At 38.9% G+C, this 20536-nt stretch overlaps 1 protein-coding gene across 3 annotated transcripts in view; it reads right to left on the minus strand.

The window, feature by feature from the left end:
• The window catches only part of UNC79 (unc-79 homolog, NALCN channel complex subunit), a 258645-nt gene that overhangs the window by 180351 nt on the left and 57758 nt on the right, over positions 1-20536 (minus strand). For all 3 annotated transcript variants that reach the window (XM_029952060.1, XM_029952061.1, XM_029952059.1), the window contains 3 exons: positions 14608-14700; positions 7031-7086; positions 6195-6324 (listed from right to left, as the gene is read on the minus strand). In XM_029952060.1, the coding sequence (XP_029807920.1) occupies positions 6195-6324; positions 7031-7086; positions 14608-14700 (279 nt within the window). The remainder of the gene's footprint in view (positions 1-6194; positions 6325-7030; positions 7087-14607; positions 14701-20536) is intronic.

Below are 20536 nucleotides of genomic sequence, written 5' to 3' on the forward strand. Positions count from 1 at the left end.
TATATATATATGGACTAGGTGCTTCAAACAAAAGCAAAAATCATGAAGGTTGACTCTTTTTTTTTAATGTTTATTTATCTTTGAGAGACAGAGCATGAGCAGGTGAGGGGCAGAGAGAGAGAGGGAGACACAGAATCCGAAGCAGGCTCCAGGCTCTAAGCTGTCAGAAGAGAGCCTGATGCGGGGCTCAAACTCACAAACCAGGAGATTATGATCTGAGCCAAAATCAGACACTTAACTGACTGAGCCACCCAGGCCCCCTGTAAAATTGACATTAAAATATAGAACTCTTTGCTGCTCACAAGACAAACATGATATACATGAATATAAAATAGTTGAAAATAAGAGTGGAAACTTAACAGTACGCAAACACTCATGAAAGCTGGTATAGCTACATTAGCCTAAGACAAAGTAGATCTTAACACAAATAAGCATTGCTCGAGATACATTTCATAATGGCATATATTTCAATTCACTAGAAAATAGTCATTCTTGGGGAGCCTGGGTGGCCCAGTCAGTTAAGCATCTGATTTCGGCTTGCGTCATGATCTTACAATTTGTGAGTTCAAGCCCCATGTTGGGCTCTGTGCTGACAGCTCAGAGCCTGGAACCTGCTTTGGATTCTGTGTCGCCCTCTCTCTCTGCCCCTCCCCTGCTCACACTCTATCTCTCTCTGTCTCTCAAAAATAAACATTGGAAAAAAATTTTTAAATATATTGCATTCTAAATTTGTAAGCACCTAATAATGCAAATGTTGGCAGAATTACAAGGAGGGAGGAATACACAAATACACAATCATAGTAGGAGATTTTAAAATTCTACCCTTGGTAACCAATAGAAGAAAAGATGCACGACACAATTAACACATTTTATTTATTTGACATATATAGAACACAGTATCAAACAACTACCAAATACAAGAGGTATTTTTTAAGTACACAAAACATTACAAAATAACCAGGGCTCAGCCCTAAAGAAAGTATAAAAAAGGTTAAAGAAATGAAATAATACAAAGTATGTTCTTTGGCCATAGAGGAATCAAACTATAAATCAATACAAAACTTCACAAGGAAAATCCCCACATGTTTAGAAATCAATCATCATCCTTCTAAATGACCCATGGGTCAAAGAAGAAACCATCAAGGAACTTAAAATTCAGCATAGCTAAGGAGGTTTTAGCTAGTGCAATAAGTCAACAGACATAAAAGACTTAAGGATCGAAAAGGAAACATTAAACTGCTATTATTTAGCAATAATATAATTTCACACAGAGAACTCTTTTAAACTGCAAATAAATTATTAGAGTTAAAAAGTGATTTTGCAAGTTTTCTGGATACAAAATCAATATACAAGAATTAATCGCATGTTTAAATACTAGCCACAAAGAGTTAGAAAGTATAATTTTTTAAAGATGTATCAGTGACCATACCATCAAAAAAAAATAAATATCTAGGAATACACTACATGAGGCATAGGCAAACCACCTACACAGAAAACTATAAAACAGCATTGAGGGAAATTAAAGAAAGTCCAAATAAATGAGATATGCTATGCACACGGATTGGAAGATTTAATATTATAAAGAACTCTCATACACCGGTAATGGGAGTATAAGTTAGTACAACTCTTTTTGGAAAACCGTGTGCCATCATCCATTAAAATCAGATCCATGCTGGGGAGAGGGAGATGAAAAAATTAGATATATGCACAACCTTTGATCCAGCAATCACATCCTAGGTATGTATCTAACAGAAATGTGTGCGTGCGCACACCAAAAGAGACACAGAAGGATGTTCACAGCAGCATTACTTGTAAGAGCCAAAAAGTTGGAACAACTCAAAAATCCATTAATAGTAAAATTAATACACACACTGTAGTACATTAATTTTGTAGAATTTATACAGCAATAAAAATGAACAAAACACAGTTATGCTCCACCCATAGACAAGTCACACACACAGATGTGCACGCATGCGCACGCACACACACACAAATAAATAATGCCTTATTCCATTTATATACAATCCAAAAATTCACAAAACTAATCTTGGATGTTGGAAGTCAACTTAGTGGATACCTTTGGGATCGAAGGAGCAGGTAATCATGGTGGTAAACATGGTGGGAGATGTTCCTAATACACTTAAAATTTGTGTGTCTTTCCATATGTGTATGACATACAAATATAAAGGGTTTTAAATGCTTTTTTTAATTTGTGGAAATAAAATAACAAAAAGATAAATAAGAACTCAATAATGGAGAAATTATAACATAAAAGGACTGGTAGACCTTCTTCTACTTGTATAAACTCGAGTCCAACTGTACTAAGGTAAGGTTAGCTATGTGGCAGGCTAGACCAAAGTCTAACCTTGTAGTGCTTATCTTTAGTTAAGTTCTATCACTTCTGCAACAAACTCTGTCTTGGAAACGTAGATCTTGTGCCACATCTTTTGTTCCGTAGTACAGATGGAAACCACTCAACAACCAGTGCTGACCTAAATTATTTACTAAATGATTTACTAGTCACACACACAAAAATGCTAAATATTTTCTTTCTCCCCTACAGAAGCAGGGTGTTCTAGAACAACAGAGTGACTATTTCCATTGCCAAGAAACTTCGTGTAGTTTTTGCATCGTTAAGACTCATATCAATGACCAAACTAATTGAAGTAGTTTTTGTTGTTGATCAACAGCCCCAAGGAGGTAAACACTGCATATTACCAAATCCTCACTATTTGATCTTCATATCAGCTGTAATTATTCCTACGTTACTATGCTTAAGAAGCAACAAATAAGTTATATACACACATGTAAAGTTAAAATAGTGGCTAATTACTAACAATTATTAAATCTAGGTGGCTATAGGTATGTTCGTAGTGTTCTTCTTTGAACTTTATCTTTAAAATGTCATATGAAAGCTTGGGAAGGAAACCTTGTATAATTATAATAATATGAGCTCTATTTTGTTTTAAAATAACCATCAAAAAAACCAGAGAGAAATGCTAACACTGGTCATCTCTGGGTAGTAGCTTTCTTTTTTCCTTCTTATATATTTCTATAATTGTTCTAAAAGCAATGTTTCCTTTTAAAAATTAATTTTACTTTTTAAAAAAGAAATAAATCACTCAGAAACCATAAAAAAGCTTCTGGTCCCTAAGAAAGTATTTCATATTTGAGTTTCTAGGCCCATAAAATTCTGTATCCATATAATTTTTATTATTACGAATAATGTATATTTAGAGTCAAAGTAACATCGAAATACTGAAGGTACCTTTCAGTGCATCTTTCATTGTGACAGATGTTGTAGATAAATGTCTAATGCTCCTGCTAAAGCTTAATTAAAGGAGCAAATTCACAGAAGTGACGGCAAACTGTTAGAACAGAAAAATGTGGGTTTTCTTTTTTTTCCTTTTTTTTTAAATTTTTTAATGTTTTATTTTTTCTTAATACAGAGAGAGACAGATCACGAGAGGAGGTGGGGCAGAGAGAGAAGGAGACACAGAACCGGAAGCAGGCTCCAGGCTCTGAGCTAGCTGTCAGCACAGAGCCTGACGCGGGGCCCGAACCCACGAACGTGAGATCTGACCTGAGCCGAAGTCGGAGGCTCAACCGACTGAGCCACCCAGGCGCCCCGAAAAATGTGGGTTTTCAATGAACATAATCTAAGTCCAAATTCAAGCTGTGCTCCCTTATTATCTGTGTGAATTGAAAGATGTTACGCAAACTCTGTGTCCCATACGTCACCTATAACATGGAAATAAGAAAACCTACATCTCAAGATTTTTGTGAGGATTAATTGAGAAAATGTCTGTAAAACACAGTATGATGCTTGGTCCATAACTGTGTTCAGTCAGGAGAAGGTTAAAATATTAAGTGACATAGAAGCAACAAAAACAATATCTGACAAACAGCCATTGCTAGATCAATAGTAATATATGGACCAGAATGATTCCTTTTTTTCCCAGGACCTCTTGTTTCCTGCATAGAAGGCCACTGTCAGCTAGAAAGGGGGGTGCCAAGAGAGTCACTACCCCAGGGCCTTGGCCAGTGCTTGGCAGGTAGCAGGCACAGAATGCCGCACTGTTGAAAGAATGGAAGTGGATGGAGGTAGGATCACGGGGCTGGACTGATGAATGGAGGCCGGTAGACAGAGACATCGAGTTCACATAGGCCAAGAAAAGACGAAAGCCTGGCTCTGATCTCAGTAGGCCTAGACTGAGCTATTCTGGGGAGACACGGTTGACCGGCTCTTCCCAGCAGGGAGGGTCGCAGGGGTAAAGGGAAGCCGCTGTCAGTTTGGCAGGCTTCTGGGATGCTCTGGACAGGCAAATCTCACCATGCGGCTCCTCTGTTTAAAACCTGTCAGTGGTTTCCTTTGGCTGTTAGGATAAAACCCCCACTCTGCACAGGCCTTGCCAGCCTCTCTGCTTATCTCTAGCTGCTCTCCTCCTGTCACTCCACTGTCCGGCTGCACCACAACCTCTTCCGGTGCCTAAATAGGATCCTGCTATCTCTGGCCTCCAAGTCTGAACCCGTGTGTTCCTTCTGCCTCAAATTTACATTCTATCCTCTCATGATTCACTCTCCCTTTGACATCTAGAATGTGCATATCTTTCAGGTATCAGCTCACACGTCACTCACTCGAGAACCTTCCTTGACAACTTATCTCTCCCCAAACGTGCCCACCACCAGGGTGAGGTCAGAGGCCGCTGCTGCATATTCTCACAGCTCTTTGTATTTGTTCTGCCCTAGCCCCTGTCACACTGGAAGGCAGTTTCCTGGTCTTTCCTGGAAAACGGAAACGTCCACACATAGTGATTTTAGTCTACTTTTTTCATCACTTTACCACTTGGTGCCTAGGATAATACCGGTCGACACCCCATAAACACATGTTGAATAAGTGAATCAGTTTCCATAACCAGACTGCATTAAGCTCCATGGGGTCTGGTTCTGAATCAGCTCTTACAGCATCAGCAAAGAGTGCCTGGCACATAATAGTTACTCTTCAAATATTTATCAAATAAATTTCATTTGATACTGGTTCCCCATTCATACATCATGTAATGCTTATTACAGGGATCTAGTGAGAAGTTGAATATGTCAGCCATTTCATCTAGTTTATTAATGCTTTCAAATTTTTCCTGTTTTTATATTCAAATTATCCACTTAGCAACATTTAAACATTCTCTACTACCCATTATCTAAAACACCAATGATTCTAATTTCCATTTTTTAAAAAGGTACTTACTATTTACCTTCATTGTTTTAATTAATATTATTGCTACCACTAAAGCCAATATCATTTGAATTCAGAATAAGCCCACCAAAGACCATCAAAGCCTAAAAAACAGGTGTTAATATCTCTTAACACTTGACTTTCATCAGGAACATAAATCAGAAACCTGAATTAAGTTAAATCCCTTTTGAATCACCTCAAGTCATCTTTGGAAAAACAAGTAATACCAAGAAAGAAGGAAATTCTCAGAGCATCAGTGTACAATGTTACAATGACTTGAATAAAAGCTAACTTTGCCAAAATATCCACTTCTTGTATTTTCATGAAAGTATGTAGACAACTAAGTGGGGGGAGAGGGCAGTCAAGGGCGTCAGAAACTCCATTAGCCATAGGTTCCTTCTTTGATTTTACAATATACAAACATAAACAATAGAACCTATGGCTTGTTTGGGGTTTTTTGGCAAATATATGTCCTTACGTTTAAATTCAATGTTTACTTCTTGGTTATCAGTAACACAAATATTCACCAATTGCTGACTCTTCCTGTCCAACTAGGCTCTTGCGGTCACTTAATTTTTATTTAGTGTATGAGCTGGTAAAGTCGAATATGCAAGTCGTCTCCTCCAAGCAGAATTAACCAGCTGAGGTTTTGCTAAATGGTGGGCAAATCAGAGGCAACACTCGCTGCTCACATCGTTGATTAAGTTTAATGATAGTCAGGACCCCAGGCCAGGTGGACAGCGAATGAGACTAAGACTTAGGCTATTTGCTGCAATGTCATAAATACTTTTGAAATTTATTTTCATTATTTTACTTTATAACACCGAGTTTCACAAAGGGTTCATGACAATGTCTCAAGGCACTTAAATATAATCCAGCAAGATTAAAAAAAAAAAGTAGGTGAGGCAAATGTGGCATAAGAAAATTAAAATGGGGCATCCCAGGGCTCCTGGCTTCTTACCTGTGTACTGCAAGCCCCTGTATTCACTTATCGCCCCGGGAGGTTTTAAGTTGGGCCAGTAATGGAACAGCATTTGCACAGCTGGGGGCTTCACTTGTGAAGGCCCGTAGGCAATCACATACAAAAGATCCTAAAGGAAACAGGAAGCATATTTTGACTTAGCATCATCAAATACAAATAAAAACAGCTCACTTAATCTTACCAAAGCAGTGAAAATCCAGTAGAAGGGTTGGGTTGTTAATTTCCCTGACATCTCATTATCTACATCTGTTTCTCAGATGACATCACATTAAAACATTATTTTTTATTATTTATTTATTGGTTCTGTAAATAAGCCCTCCCTAATCCCCCTTCCAGGTAATGGGCAAAACTACACTGTCTTTTAACAAACCCTTCTCCATCCGGGATGACATTAAAGAAAGGTTTTACCAAAAAAAAAAAAAAAAAAAAAGAAAGGTTTTAGAACAGCACAAACCAGTTTGCCAACCACTGGATTTTTAAACATATTTTCCTAAAACACATTCTGTAACGATTCACATCTCCTATTTGGAAGAAGACCGGTTCTTGAGCACCATGTCAAATTAAATAAAATTGTCATGTAATATAGTATTTGCTAAACTCTCAGAATAAGAGATACCAAATTACTTTTTCTGTCAGGCTATGGTGTTTGGCAGTATCATTTCTGCTTTAAATAATAAGTTAACCAGGAAGGAAAGAATCCCCAGTTTTGCCACACCAAAATAAGACATTAATATTTTGACCTGTGTTTTGGAAACAATTTTACTATATTTATAAATTAATTTTGTGGCAATGAGTTAAATTGGCCCAAAACTTACTTTCCAGACTTCTTGCTTATATTTCATGAGGCATTCCAATAATTGACAATGATACACTGTGAGGAAGAAAATATAATTCAAACATGAATTATAAATACTAGATAAAATATCTTTTGAGATATAATAAAATATATTAGTATGACTTTTCACTCTAATCATTAAATTAGAAGTTAGTTATGTCCAAAAGAATAAAACTGGATCTCTATCTTACACATACATTTTGAGTAAACTCAAAATGGGTGCCTGGGGGGCTCACTGGGTTAAGTTTCTAACTTTTGATTTCAGCTCAGGTCATGATCTCATGGTTCCTGGGATCAAGCCCCTCATCGGGAGCCTGCTTAGGATTCTCTCTCCCTCTTTCTCGGCCCTTCCCCAGCTCATGTGTGTGCACGTGGCCCCACACTCTCTCTCTCTCAAAATACATAGTATCTTTTTAAAAAAGAATAAATTCAAGATGGATTAAAGACCTAAATGTGAGACCTAAAACCATAAAACTCCTAAAAGAAAACATAGGCAGTAAACTCTTGGACATCAGCCTTAGCAACATACTTATGGATCTGTCTCCTTAGGCAAGGACAACAAAAGCAAAAATGAACAACTGGGCATAGACCAAAATAAAAAGCTTTTGCATGTTAAAGGAAACCATCAACAAAACAAAAAGGTGACCTACTAAACAGGGGGAAGATATTTGCAAATAATATATCTGATAAGGGGCTAATATCCAAAACATATAAAGAATTCCCACAATTCAATACCAAAAAAAACAAATAATTTGAGTAAAATATGGGCAGAGGACCTGAACAGACACACAGATAGCCAACAGACACATGAAAAGATGCTCAACATCACTCATCATCAGGGAAATGCAAATCAAAACCCCCCTATGAGATACCACCTCACACTTGTCAGAATTGCCAGCATCACAAAGACAAGCAATACCAAGTATTGGCAAGGACATGGAGGAAAAGGAAACTTTGTGCACTGCTGGTGGGAATGTAAATCGGTACAACCCTTTTGGAAAACAATATGGATGCTCCTCAAAATATTAAAAATAGAAAAACACCAGGTGCTTCAGTAATTTCACTATTGGGTATGTACCCAAAGAAAACAAAAATATTAATTTGAAAAGATACACACCATCCTATGTTTATTGCAACAGTATTTACAAAAGCCAAGATACGGCAGTTATCTAAGTGTCCGTCAATAGCTGAGTGGATAAAGAAGATGTGGATATAATATAAACAATAGAATATTATTTGGCCATTAAAAAAGAATGTAATCTTGCCATTTGTGAAAACATGGACAAAACCAGAGGATATTACACTAAGTGAAATAAGTCAAACAAGGAAAGACAAATACCATATAATTTCACTTACATGTGGAATCTAAAAACCAAAACAAACAAACAGAAACAGACTCATAAATACAGAGAACAAACTGGCAGATGCCAGAAGGAAGAAGGGTGAAGGACAGGCAAAATAGAGGAAGGAGACTAAGAGGCAGAAACTTCCAGTTATAAAACAAATAAGTCATGGAGACATAAAATACAGAATATGGAATACACTCAATAATATAGTAATAATATTGTATGGGGACAGACAGTGACCAACTTAACACAGTGAGCACTGAGTAACGTACAGAATTATTGAATCACTACGTTGTACACCGGAAACTGATATAATTGTATGTCAGCTATACTTCCATAATAAAAATGTTTAATCACAAAGAATTTTAATAAAATTAAAAAATGCTTATATCCGTATAGTATTCAGACATTTCAAAGATCATGAAAGCCTTGACTTTATCAAGCTTTTTCTGAGATCCTTCATCTTATTAACAAAAAAAATAAGGAAAATCCCTAGTAATAATAATTATATAATATAAACTTATTTCAGTGTGATCAAAAACTACACAGGATAAAAAATTGTCCAATAGGACTGTCATAAAACCTCATATTTATGGAGGGTTCAGTACGTGCTGGGCATTATGTTAAAGGCGTTATACATACTATCTCTTGACCGCTATGTTGCAGTAAGGAAACAGACTTCGTTTCCTATCTTGTTCAAGGTTAAACAAATAGTAAGTAACGGAGTGATGGATTAGAATGGGAGTCTTTTATCATTCAGTCACCAAGTTCACCTTGTTGAGGAATTCTTAGAAGCCAGGCAGCAGCAAACTTCTTTGATTTGCCTGTTTACTTGTCAGATAAAGAGACCTTCACCCAGCTAGACACCTGTTTTATATATTCTCCAATCTGTCGTCCACCCCTATCACAGCAATGAAACAGGTTTAACATTGGTCACTGATGACCTCCGTGTCATTCAATTCAATGGATATACTTCAGTCTGCCTTTTAATTGACCTTCAGAAGCACTCAGTATTGCTGACTACTGTTCCCTTTTCAAAATACTCTCTTCCCAAGGAACCTGGGAAGATTGAGCCCAGTCGGTTGAATGTCCAATTTCATCTCAGGTCATGATCTCACGGTTAGAGAGTTCGAGCCCACTTCAGATCCTTTGCCCCCTTCTCTCTCTGCCCCTGGAGCAGATGTTTAATAAACATTTCAATGTTTAAGTACACATTTTAAAAAACCACTCTTTTCCTTTGACTTCATGACCTATCTTCTTTTATTGACTGTGACGGACACTGTCGTTGCTACTCAAACACTATCAACAACTCTTTCTTCCTTGTGTATCTCCCAATGCACAGACTACAAAGCAAGATACTTTCCCAGAGCCCCTGGCAGCTAGGAATAGTCATGTGACTCAGCCCTGGCAAGTAAGACCTAAGAGAGAAGTGGGGGGGGGGGGGGTTCTGAGACATTTTTCCTCTGTGATAAAAGAGGGACAACAGGAGATCTTTCTCTAATTACCCTGACTGATTCCATTACCTGTTTGTGGCTGCGATTATGTAAGAATATAACAACTCCCACTGTGGCAGCCATCTTAGAAACACAAAGACGCCATCTGAGTCTCCTGATGCTGCAGCGCTATCTCCAAGACTTCCTACTATGTAAACAAAGTAAACAACAAACGTTCTTGTAATTCAAAACACATCCTAACAGATACAACCTCTCTGCCTCCTTGACAAGCTCATCCTCTTCCACTGGACCTATATCTGTTGGAGTGCCTGAAAGCCCAATCATAAGCCCACTCCACTTTTTATTCTATGCTCGCTCCTAAGCAATCTCACACTCATATACAACTTCAGTTACGATCCATATGCAATTCAATAAAGGTCATTGAACACTTACAAGTAGGTTCAAGGTTCATTATCTCTAGCCCAGAGCTCTGTACTGAGTTCCAAACTCATAATTCAACTTTCTAATTACCACTGCCTCTTTTTTTGTAAGGAAGCTGATTTATTTGCAGTGTTGTGTTTTGGTCATAGAGAATTATTACTGAGATTATGTGTGACGTTTTTCTCCAGTTTTACTGAGGTACAATTGACATTTAACACTGTATTAGTCCAAGATATACCATCTCCCTTCAATGTCTCAAAGATACCTTGAACACAACATGTCCAAAACAGATCTTGTGAGCTTCCCTCAGAAGCCTGGTTTTCTTCTTCCAGTGTCTCCTTTCACAATGAATAAAACCACCATGCATCCAGTTATGCAAGCCAAAAATTCTCTATATCTAATATGTCACCAACTCCTATCAATTTTACTTTTCAAATGGTACTTTTCTTGGTCTCAACTGCCCCTGACTTTTACATGCACATGAAGGTTCCTCGAGGGTCAATCTCCATCTATTCTGGTTCCTTTTTTTTTTTTAATTTATTTATTTATTAGAAAGAGAGAGAACATGCATGCACACACAACCAGGGGAGGGGCAAAGAGAGAAGGAGACATAGAATCCAAAGCAGGCTCTAGGCTCTGAGCTGTCAGCACAGAGCTCGATGCGGGGCTCGAACCCACGAACCATTAGATCATGACCTGAGCTAAGTCAGGTACTTAACTGACTGAGCCACCCAAGAGCTCCACTCTGGTTCCTTTTAAATCTATTTTCAACTGCCGTTGGGGTGACACAAGCTCAAGTTCCCGAAGTCCTCCAGAGCCTTCACATTAGACTCAGGATAAACACAGGACTCCCTGACAAAGTCCACATACGCTGTATGTTCTGGCCCACAGACATCACGGTCCTAGCTCCCATGAGGCAGCCCTCACTTGAGCCCGAGCTGTACCAACGTCTCAGTCCCACCAGCTTGCCAGGCTCCCTTCTGACACTTGAGACTCTTCTACTTGAATCCCCTCCCCCTTGTAGGCCTTGTGAATGCGACTCATCCTTCAGTCCTCAAACCAAAGGTTACTTCCCCAGAGAAACCCTCTCTGACCTCTCCTAGAAAAGAAAAATCCCAGGCTCAGTCCATTAAGTGTCTGACTTCGGCTCAGGTCATGATCTCAGTTTGTGGGTTTGAGCCCCACGTGGGGCTCTGTCCTGACAGCTCGGAGCCGGGAGCCTGTTTCAGATTCTGTGTCTCCCTCTCTCTCTGCCCCTCCCCTGCTCATGCTCTGTCTCTCTGTCTGTCTCTCTCTCTCTCCTCCTCTCTCTCAATCTCTCTAGAATAAACATTAAAAAAAGAAATATCCCCTTTTATAGGGTCTCATAGCGCAAAGTTCATCTTTCCAAGTGCCTGTCCCAGCTGAAACTTCATATTAGCTTTTAAAATTATTTAATTAATGGCTTCTCCCACTACAACCACATAAGCTCCATGAGGCGGGGGCAGAGGTCAGTTCGGTTTTGCTAACTGTGGTGTCTCCAGTGTCTGGCAGAGACGAGATATTCAGTGACTATTTCCTGAAAACAGAAACAGCCCTCTAGACTCGGAATTTTGTCCTTACGGCGCCAGTGAATTCACAGGTACAGATGGTCCAGGCCACTTTCTCTTTCTCCATATGGCTGTCACATGAACCCAGTTCAGAGGAGTCCACTGACTGCCCCAGGAACACACCTAGAGAGTCCCTGTGTTTAAACTGCTTGCCCTCCCAGACTGCCCCACTTACCCATCACTCAAAACTTTACCCATATTTTTAGAGCCACTCTGCTCAAGTGGTCCAAAGCCTCTCATGATCACTTCAATCCGTAGAGTTCTCTCCCTCTGATGAATTAATACTGTCCATAGTATATATTTTGTACTTTCCATATGCTACTTTACGTTGTAAATTAATGGTTTCTGTGAATATGCTTAATATTTCCGATTAGACCTAAGGTCCACAGCAAGCACCATACCTTATATTTCTGGGTGATTTTCTCAATATCTAGCTCAGAGCGGTGAATCAAGGAATTACTCAGTTGAACAGGTCTATGCTGCATCCTTGATACACAATGGGCTACAAGGTCCACGCTGCCGCTGACTGTCTCCCCCAGTAAAAATTCAAATGACAAAATGATGCCCTGACACTTGGCCCCCGAGAGCCCCTGGTGGATACTGCCTCACTCTGTTTAACAGTTTCCACAGCGTAAGACTAGCTTTGGGTCCCCAGTGTAACTTTTAGCATGGAATAGTGGGCTATAAACATTCCCATGAAGAGATAAAGATACAGGTTTGGGAATAACTGGTCATAGTGGCTGCCCAGTGAAACGCGCAACTCCAAGAACGGCAGATTGCAGTGACTTTCATCACTCTTTATTGAACACCTACAACGTGCCTGTCATTAGGCTACATACATAAGCATTTTACATACACTTAATTCATTAAATGATTACAACATTTTAAGGCATTAAAGAAATTACTATTCCTATTTTAGAAATGAGGAAACTTGACCTTAGGGAGGTTAAAAAACTTGCTCAAAGTTAACTAAATGGCAATTTACTGGTGAGCTCAGATACAACCCACAGACCTCCAACCTCCTGATTTGAGGGCCCTTGCTCTGCTGCCTCCCAACTTAGAAACTAGGACCAAAGCCTCAGGAGGAGATTTCAACTTACTAGACTCCATATGAAGGGTGTTTTCAAAAAATAATATATAATAAACACAAATGACATTTTGAGGGCCCTCCAAGCCAGAGTGAGATATGAGATAGAACTTCCAAAAAAGTATACATTTTAATTACTCATATAATAATCACAAGGAATTTCATATTTAAAGGGCAATACTCCAAATGAAGAAGCATTAAGATTTCAAAATAAAACACTTTTAAGGCACCTTGGTGGCTCAGCTGGTTAAGCATCTGACTTCAGCTCAGGTCATGATCTCACGGTTCATGAGTTCGAGCCCTGTGTTGGACTCTGTGCCGACAGCTCAGAGCCTGGAGATTGCTTTAGAATCTGTGACTCGGTCTCTCTCTCTCTCTCTCTACCTCTTGCCCACTCATGCTCTGTCTCTCTCTGTCTCTCAGAAAATAAATAAATGTTTAAAAAATTAAAATTTAAAAATCAAACACTTTTAGGGGCACCTGGGTGGCTCAATTGGTGCATCGACTTCAGCTCAGGTGATGACCTAGCCATTCGTGAGTTCTAGCCCAGCATAGGGCTCCTTGTTGACAGCTCAGAGCCTGGAGCCTGCTTCAGATTCAGTGTCTCCCTCTCTCTCTGTCCCATCCCACTCACATTCTGTCTCTCTCTCTCAAAAGTAAATAAACATTTTTAAAAAACCACTTTTAGGGGCACCTGGGTGGCTCAGTCAGTTGAGCATCTGACTTCGGCTCAGGTCATGATCTCACATTTTTCTCAAAAATAAATAAACAGTAAAAAAATTAATAAACACTTTAAAAATAAACAAAAATAAATAAAACACTTTTTCCCCCATCCTACATCAAAAACATAATTATTATTTATTATGTAATTAAGTAGAAGATTGAAAACAGTGCCACCAAATTTGTTTACTTTCCATCTAAACAATATATGATATACATTAAAATTGAGTTCATATTGTAGCATGTGATGCCAACAGCCAGCCCCTTTTTCAGGTCCGTTTCACAAAGTTCAAGAGCAATTATACTAATAAATGAAAATCAAATTATACAGATGAATGGAAATGACACCCGTTCAACATCAGTCCTGAGAAGAAATACAAGTCAAAACAACGAGATATTCCTTTTCATCTGTCTGACAAAATACAAACTGATAACACTCAATGATAGGTTACTGTGCTTTCATACGTAGTTAGTGAGACTACTGAAATTGTTTCAAGCCCCTTAATTTATTAATCCTTCTTTTCTGAATTTGTTCTAAGGAGATAGTCAGAAATGTAGTACAAGATTCATGTTCAAGGATACTTGTGTGGCACTGGAGTAGCAAATTTACAAAATATTAACAGTGAGTATCTTCAGTCATTAGAATTGCAGGTGATTTTTTACATTTCTAATTTAAGTATTCCTATATACTTCCAGTGAATTTCTAGTCAGGGTTCTAAAATTGCCCCAAACATTCAAAAATTATTAGCCATCAAGATTACTGCCAACAGCAACAGGCAGGGTGAATTTATTTCCACCCAAAAGTCTGTCCTGTAACACGTCCCCAGCTGTCTATCCACCAAGAGAAGCTCTTCTCGCATGAGGATTTCCGGCTTACTTGTTTCACACCTTGTTTAATAATCATTTCTGAAATTAGCCAAGCCATTCAAAAGGCCACTTACCTGGGTTGGATGTGTATTGCATTGCAATCATTAGCATAGATGATGCAGACAGATTAACATGAGCAGGGACGCCTTCTCTTCTTGAGGAGCCCACTGAAACAAAAAATCTTTTGATTAGACACAGTTAGTCTATAGGTATACTTCTTGTCATATAGCATGATAGCTGAGAGGAAAGTCTGAGCCAAGTCAGTGGGTGTTTTGCACAAATAAAACCACAAGTGTGTCCTAGCATACAGATCATCATCAACAGCAAACATTTGGTAAGAATCTCCAAGGAGCAGAAATAATGCCAGAGCGTGATGTCATGACTTTATCAGAGATGTATTTAGATGTGATCTCTGCTCCCAAGATGTTTATATCTAAGTGGAAAAGAGAAAAAAACAAGATCCTCCTGTGCCCAATATAAGGGCATGTTGAAGTTTATCCCAATAAAAGTCAAAATAAAAGGTTTCTTTATTTTGAACTCAACTTGAATGTATCACCTTTCAGAGATGCAAATGACATAATAGCCTACTTACAATGGGGACCTTCTTGATTCAGTTACACACAAATTTCAAATCACATGTTACAAAAGACTGACTATTAATTTAAAAATTAATTTCAGCTCTCACATATCAGTAAACAGTCTTATGCAAACCTTTACATGTAACTCAGCGGCAGCATCTTCATCACCATGAGAACCACGTTTTTAGTTTTCCAATGCTTACCATCTTCATATCCAACTGAGATGTTTGAAAGAATCCAATCTTTCTGAGTCTGTGAATAACACTGTCACTGAACACTTTAACCTGTGCCATGAGTATTCAGTTACAAAGCAAGCAGGTTTCTTCAAAACTCAGAGCTGTGTATTCGTGGTCTCCACATGATAATCACTTACATAATGCTTTTTAAGACATCTTTAAGTGACTTGTTTACGATGCATCCAGCAGAATATTACATTTCTTTCTCTCTCCTTCTTAGTGGTATATCAGGGAACTCCAACAAGCATTCAAAACTAGCACTGATGGAGGTCATTCAGGATAGTCTCCACAGAGCGGCTGTGTCCAGAGAGTACTTTATCATTCTAACCAGTAATTGAGAGAGGGCTCACATAGGAGAAACATTAAAAGCACTCAAATATAAAATGAATTTCTTTTCTCAGGGATAATTGCAGAAGTAGGAGGAATCCCTCCTTACGGTTGGGCTTTGCGGCAGATCATGAAGAAGGCATGAGCAGAACCGTGTGCAGTGAGTGAAACGCCCTCAGTCAACGCCCAGTTTCCGCCACACAATAGAGAAAACCACTAATGTGGCCAACAGCAAAAAAGCAGATGACCCACAAATCTGCCTTATTTTATTTTATATTTTACACTAAAGTACAACATATGGAAATAATATCTCACCTCCATCCATAAAGAGTAAGGCAACTTATAATAATACACGTGGATAAAAGAACCATGAAAACACTACTACAAGATTTGTCAGGTAATAAGGTAGAGAAGACAGAAAAATTTAACATGATGCTATTCTTTTCTTTCCGTAAAAGAAAGACTTTGAACACTGCAATGGATGGTGACCTTTACAACAGCTTAACAGACATAAGCAAACAAATAAAGAAAAGAGATCTATCATGACATTATTTACCTGAATTTGCTTTTATTAATCACTCACAGGTGGTAATGCTGCTACCCCCAGGAGGCAGGTGATATTCAGGTAGATACACTAGTTTGGCCGTACAATATAAATGAGTACTAATAATTATACACAGATATGCAGATCAGGTCAATGCTTTTAGATGGTAAAGTTGATTAATCAAGTGAGATTAATCAAGGGAAGAGAACTTTGAGCCAAATACTAAAGAACAAGATGCATTTGCTATCAGACTTAGCCAGGGAGCTTGTTAAAATTCAGCTTTGGGGCCTATATCTAGAGTTTAACTCCACCAGTTTGGAAGCAGAAAAGGTAAGAGTTTAATAAGCACATCATGTAACTCTGATCAAGTGAGCCCTGAGGCTCTTGGGAGAAGCAGTACTAGAGGGATAGGAAGTAAGAGAGGAAGCGCTCAATAAGGTGTCCAGATGTGGGAGCAAGAATTGCATGCCCCTGTGTCCTTTGTTTGGGGGAGGGGGCGGAGGGGGGGGGGCAGGAAAGTCTAGCCTCTGACATACTCAAGGAAAAATAATCACATACATTTAAATAATCACACACACACACACACACACACACACACACACACACACACACAGTACTCCTGGGACAAGTGCTATCACGTTTGTTTAAATTCATCTGAAACTTTTTAATAATAAATATTTCTTTTAAAAAAATAAATTAAATGACTACTAAGGGAGTCTGAGAATCCCTGTGCCTGGAGGCCTTTAAAACTGGGAGAGATGCCCAAAATGTCTCGATGATTTAGGTGAAGTCTATTTGGAGATCAGCCCAAATGGCTCCGTGACCTTCGCGTGTCCCTCTCACCCCTCCTGCTCCGTGCTCTCTGTCAAGTACGGTCAACCACAAAGCCAACAGTGTTCCCCTGGTTCAAGCCCTAGGAAATTGGCTCCAGGACCTCTATAAACAGACAGAGCCTTGCAATTGCTTAGCCGTCTGACAGACTGAATAAAATCACCACAATTCTAATTAATAAACGTGCACAGGCACACATCATTTATTGAATCTTGGTAAAAAGGCCTGATGTAAACACATGTGCAGCTTGTCCCCGTGATGGTGTATAAAGCCAAAGCTACATACAATGGAAGGAAGAAGAGAATTAATCAAAATAAGAAAACTTTACATGTAATATTGTGCTCAGGAAATACAATTAAAAGTTTTAAGACCTGTTTCCTGATCCTGCAGCACCGTCAGAACAACCACTTCTAACCTTTCCTCTACGAGCCATAGCAATTCCTTAATCTGTTCCTGCATCTTATAGCTCCTAATGTACTATCCCGTACAGTTCTCTTACATGACACCCACCCAAAAAACAAATAAGTACATGAGGAAGGTCATTTTATAAAGAGAAGTCAGGTTATTTGCATGGGAGCACCAACTTAATTCTTAGGATGATAGCCCAAGTCACTTCAACCTCATAGCTAATAGTCTAGTGACTTATTCATTCAACATTCATTTAAAAATTCAAAGAATATTCTTCCAATACCTCCCATGTACCAGGAGTTGTTCTTCCACTGCAGAACAATTGTTTATAGCTGTAAACAACACAGGTAGGCCTCTGTCCTTATGGAGCTTAAATGCTTGAGCTCTGCCATCCAATATGGTAGCCACTAGCCACAAGTGGCTATTTAAACTCAAATTAAATAAGCTTCAATGAAATTAAAAATTCAGTTTTTCAGTCTCACTAGATACATTTCAAGTGCTCGGTTGCCACATGTGGCTAGTGTATTAGGTAGCATGGGAGTGTTTTTAAACATTTCCATCATCGCAGAAAGTTCTATAGACAGAGCCATTCTAGAGGAACAGGCAAACAAGTATCCACAAAGAAATGTAAAGCAAGGCAAGGGAATAGCTAGAAAGTGATGGAGGGTCCTATTTTAGCTTGAGAGTAAGGAAAGGCATCTTGAAAGATGAGATACTTGAGCTGAGACCTAAGGAGAGTGAGGAAGAATCATATGACCATTTGGGACTAGGGCTACTAAGAAACAGGAAAGCTTAGTGCCTTTAGGAAACTGCAGAATAGCCAATGTGGACAGCATGGCGTGAACACAGAAGAGACAGTAATGACGTAGTAAGGTCAGCAGTGGCCAGAGCACAGAGGACCATGTGGGCTAAGGAAGGACTTGAATTTGATTTGTCAGAGTGATGGAAAGGGATGAAGGAAGTGCCACGGTCTGATTTACATGTTTGGAGGATGGCTCTGGCTATTTGGTGGAGAACACCAAGGAGTAGAAGCAGCGAGACCAGTTCAGAAATTACTGGACTGGTTCAGGTGAGAGATGGTGGTAAGAAGTGGTCTGAATTGGAATATATTTAAATAAATCCCGCTAGCCTCCTTCTTTTCTAAAGGATAAAGGCAAGAGAGTCATCTGGGAAGAAGAAACACATTCTGGTGCCGTCCAACAGAACGATTTCCTGCACTTGGCCAGACTGCACTGCCTGAATTAACAAGTGTCTCTGTGTAAGCAGAGGTATTTGTGTCCCATGAGACGGGGTTTGAGCATAAGATACCTGTGCCCCCAGAAGGGCTGATCAGTTCAACACAATGGGAAGACTGCAGCACCATGACCCAAAAGTCAACGCAGCATTAAAATATTTGCAGGCTGCGAGATTCATGAAAATCATAGACACGAGAGTGCCCACCAACAATGGAGAGACGAAGTGACTGACTGGCTGTCAGTAGAGCATGCAACTTGGATCTCAGGGCTGTGAATTCAAGCCCCACAATGGATGTAGCGATTACTTAAAAAAAATAAAATCTTAAAAAGAATGCAGAGGTGTTCTGTCAGATTCTATGAGATCAAAACCTATTCTGGTCATTACTGCTACTATACAACAAAGTCTAGTGGGGGAAGTATCCCAAGACCCAGAGGTTGGCCCCTTTTCTCAAGCAATGTTTAAAACGATAAAACTTCAGGACAACGTGTGAATTGGTACAGAATCCCGGAATTAGTTGCAATGGGATTTGACATTTCTGTCATATGGCTATGGATTTGGTCTGCTATACGTTTGTCTAACATGATACAGTATTCAAAGGCCATTCTTGTATGTTATCTCCTGGTCTTCAGGACAAACGTTGGGTTCAGGCAGAGGAGATCATGATAATTCACAATTTTACAGCTAAGGAAACTAAAGCTTGATGAGGTTAAGAGATGTAGCAATTGGTGAAAGGCCTTCTGGATTTTTATTCCAACATATTTCCACCAATTGAACAATAACGCTCTTACAGAATAGTAAGACTTACTTTATGAAAACAGTCATTAGCTGATAAAACAAGTTTTTTATCTAGAAGAATACTTAAATGTCATCATCTGTGGTGTTAGGTTCTGACTGTTTTTTTTTTAATATATTGATTAGTTTTGGGAGGATCACAGAAGCATCACAGGCATCCTCTGTGGTAGTAGAAGAAGAAAAATGGTCCAGGGCTAATGGCCTGGAAACAGATATTCAATTAAACCACACAATTGCTTTCAAGTCAATGCAAAGATCTAAATGAACCTTTATTTTTCCTAAGGGTAAGTGATTTTTCAAGGAAATTTAGGCTGGATGAGACTACACAGTCTAGGCTACAAAGATCCGCTAGCAGGGTCTTTCACTGATATCATTGGTCAGCCTTATTATCATCTCAGAAATAACAGAGCCTATATCAATTCATGTTCATTTAAGATCAGCTTTTCTCTTCTCTGCCAACATCCATATCATCTTCCCAACATCCATATCTCAAGCTGGTCCACAAATCACAGACCCTTTATTGGAAAAAGCGAGGTTTCCATGGTGAAATGCTAATGACTTTTTCCGTTCTTAGTAATCCTTCAATATTTTTGTTTAAAAAACAGAGCCTGTTGCACACATTTGGAATAAAAAGAATAAAAAGAAGTATATCTTATTTGTGGAAGAAGTTAAAAAGATTATGTCAGAGGAAATTTTCATAATAAATTGCAGTTTCCTCTGCAGCATCTCAAAAGGAGTGACTTAAAATAAAGGCACAGTGCCAGATTTATTGACAAAAATGACAGGAGGGAAAACTGATGGACACACACAGCGCTTACATGGAAAGAGCTGTAATGCTTCATTAGATCCACTTCAGAGCTTGGAGCTTCATATTCTAGGCTCTTAACGACACAAACATTTAATGTCTGAAAAACTGCCCACATTTTATATCGTGACCTTGTGAACACCACACCAAAGAGATAAAAGCCATCTTGTCTTAAAAACTTTATCAAATACTCGGAAAATACTCCTTCATCCTAACATCTCGGTCCTGAAATAAAAACATGCTGGA

Source organism: Suricata suricatta, chromosome 9, assembly GCF_006229205.1.
Source record: "Suricata suricatta isolate VVHF042 chromosome 9, meerkat_22Aug2017_6uvM2_HiC, whole genome shotgun sequence".
Taxonomy (NCBI): Eukaryota; Metazoa; Chordata; class Mammalia; order Carnivora; family Herpestidae; genus Suricata; species Suricata suricatta.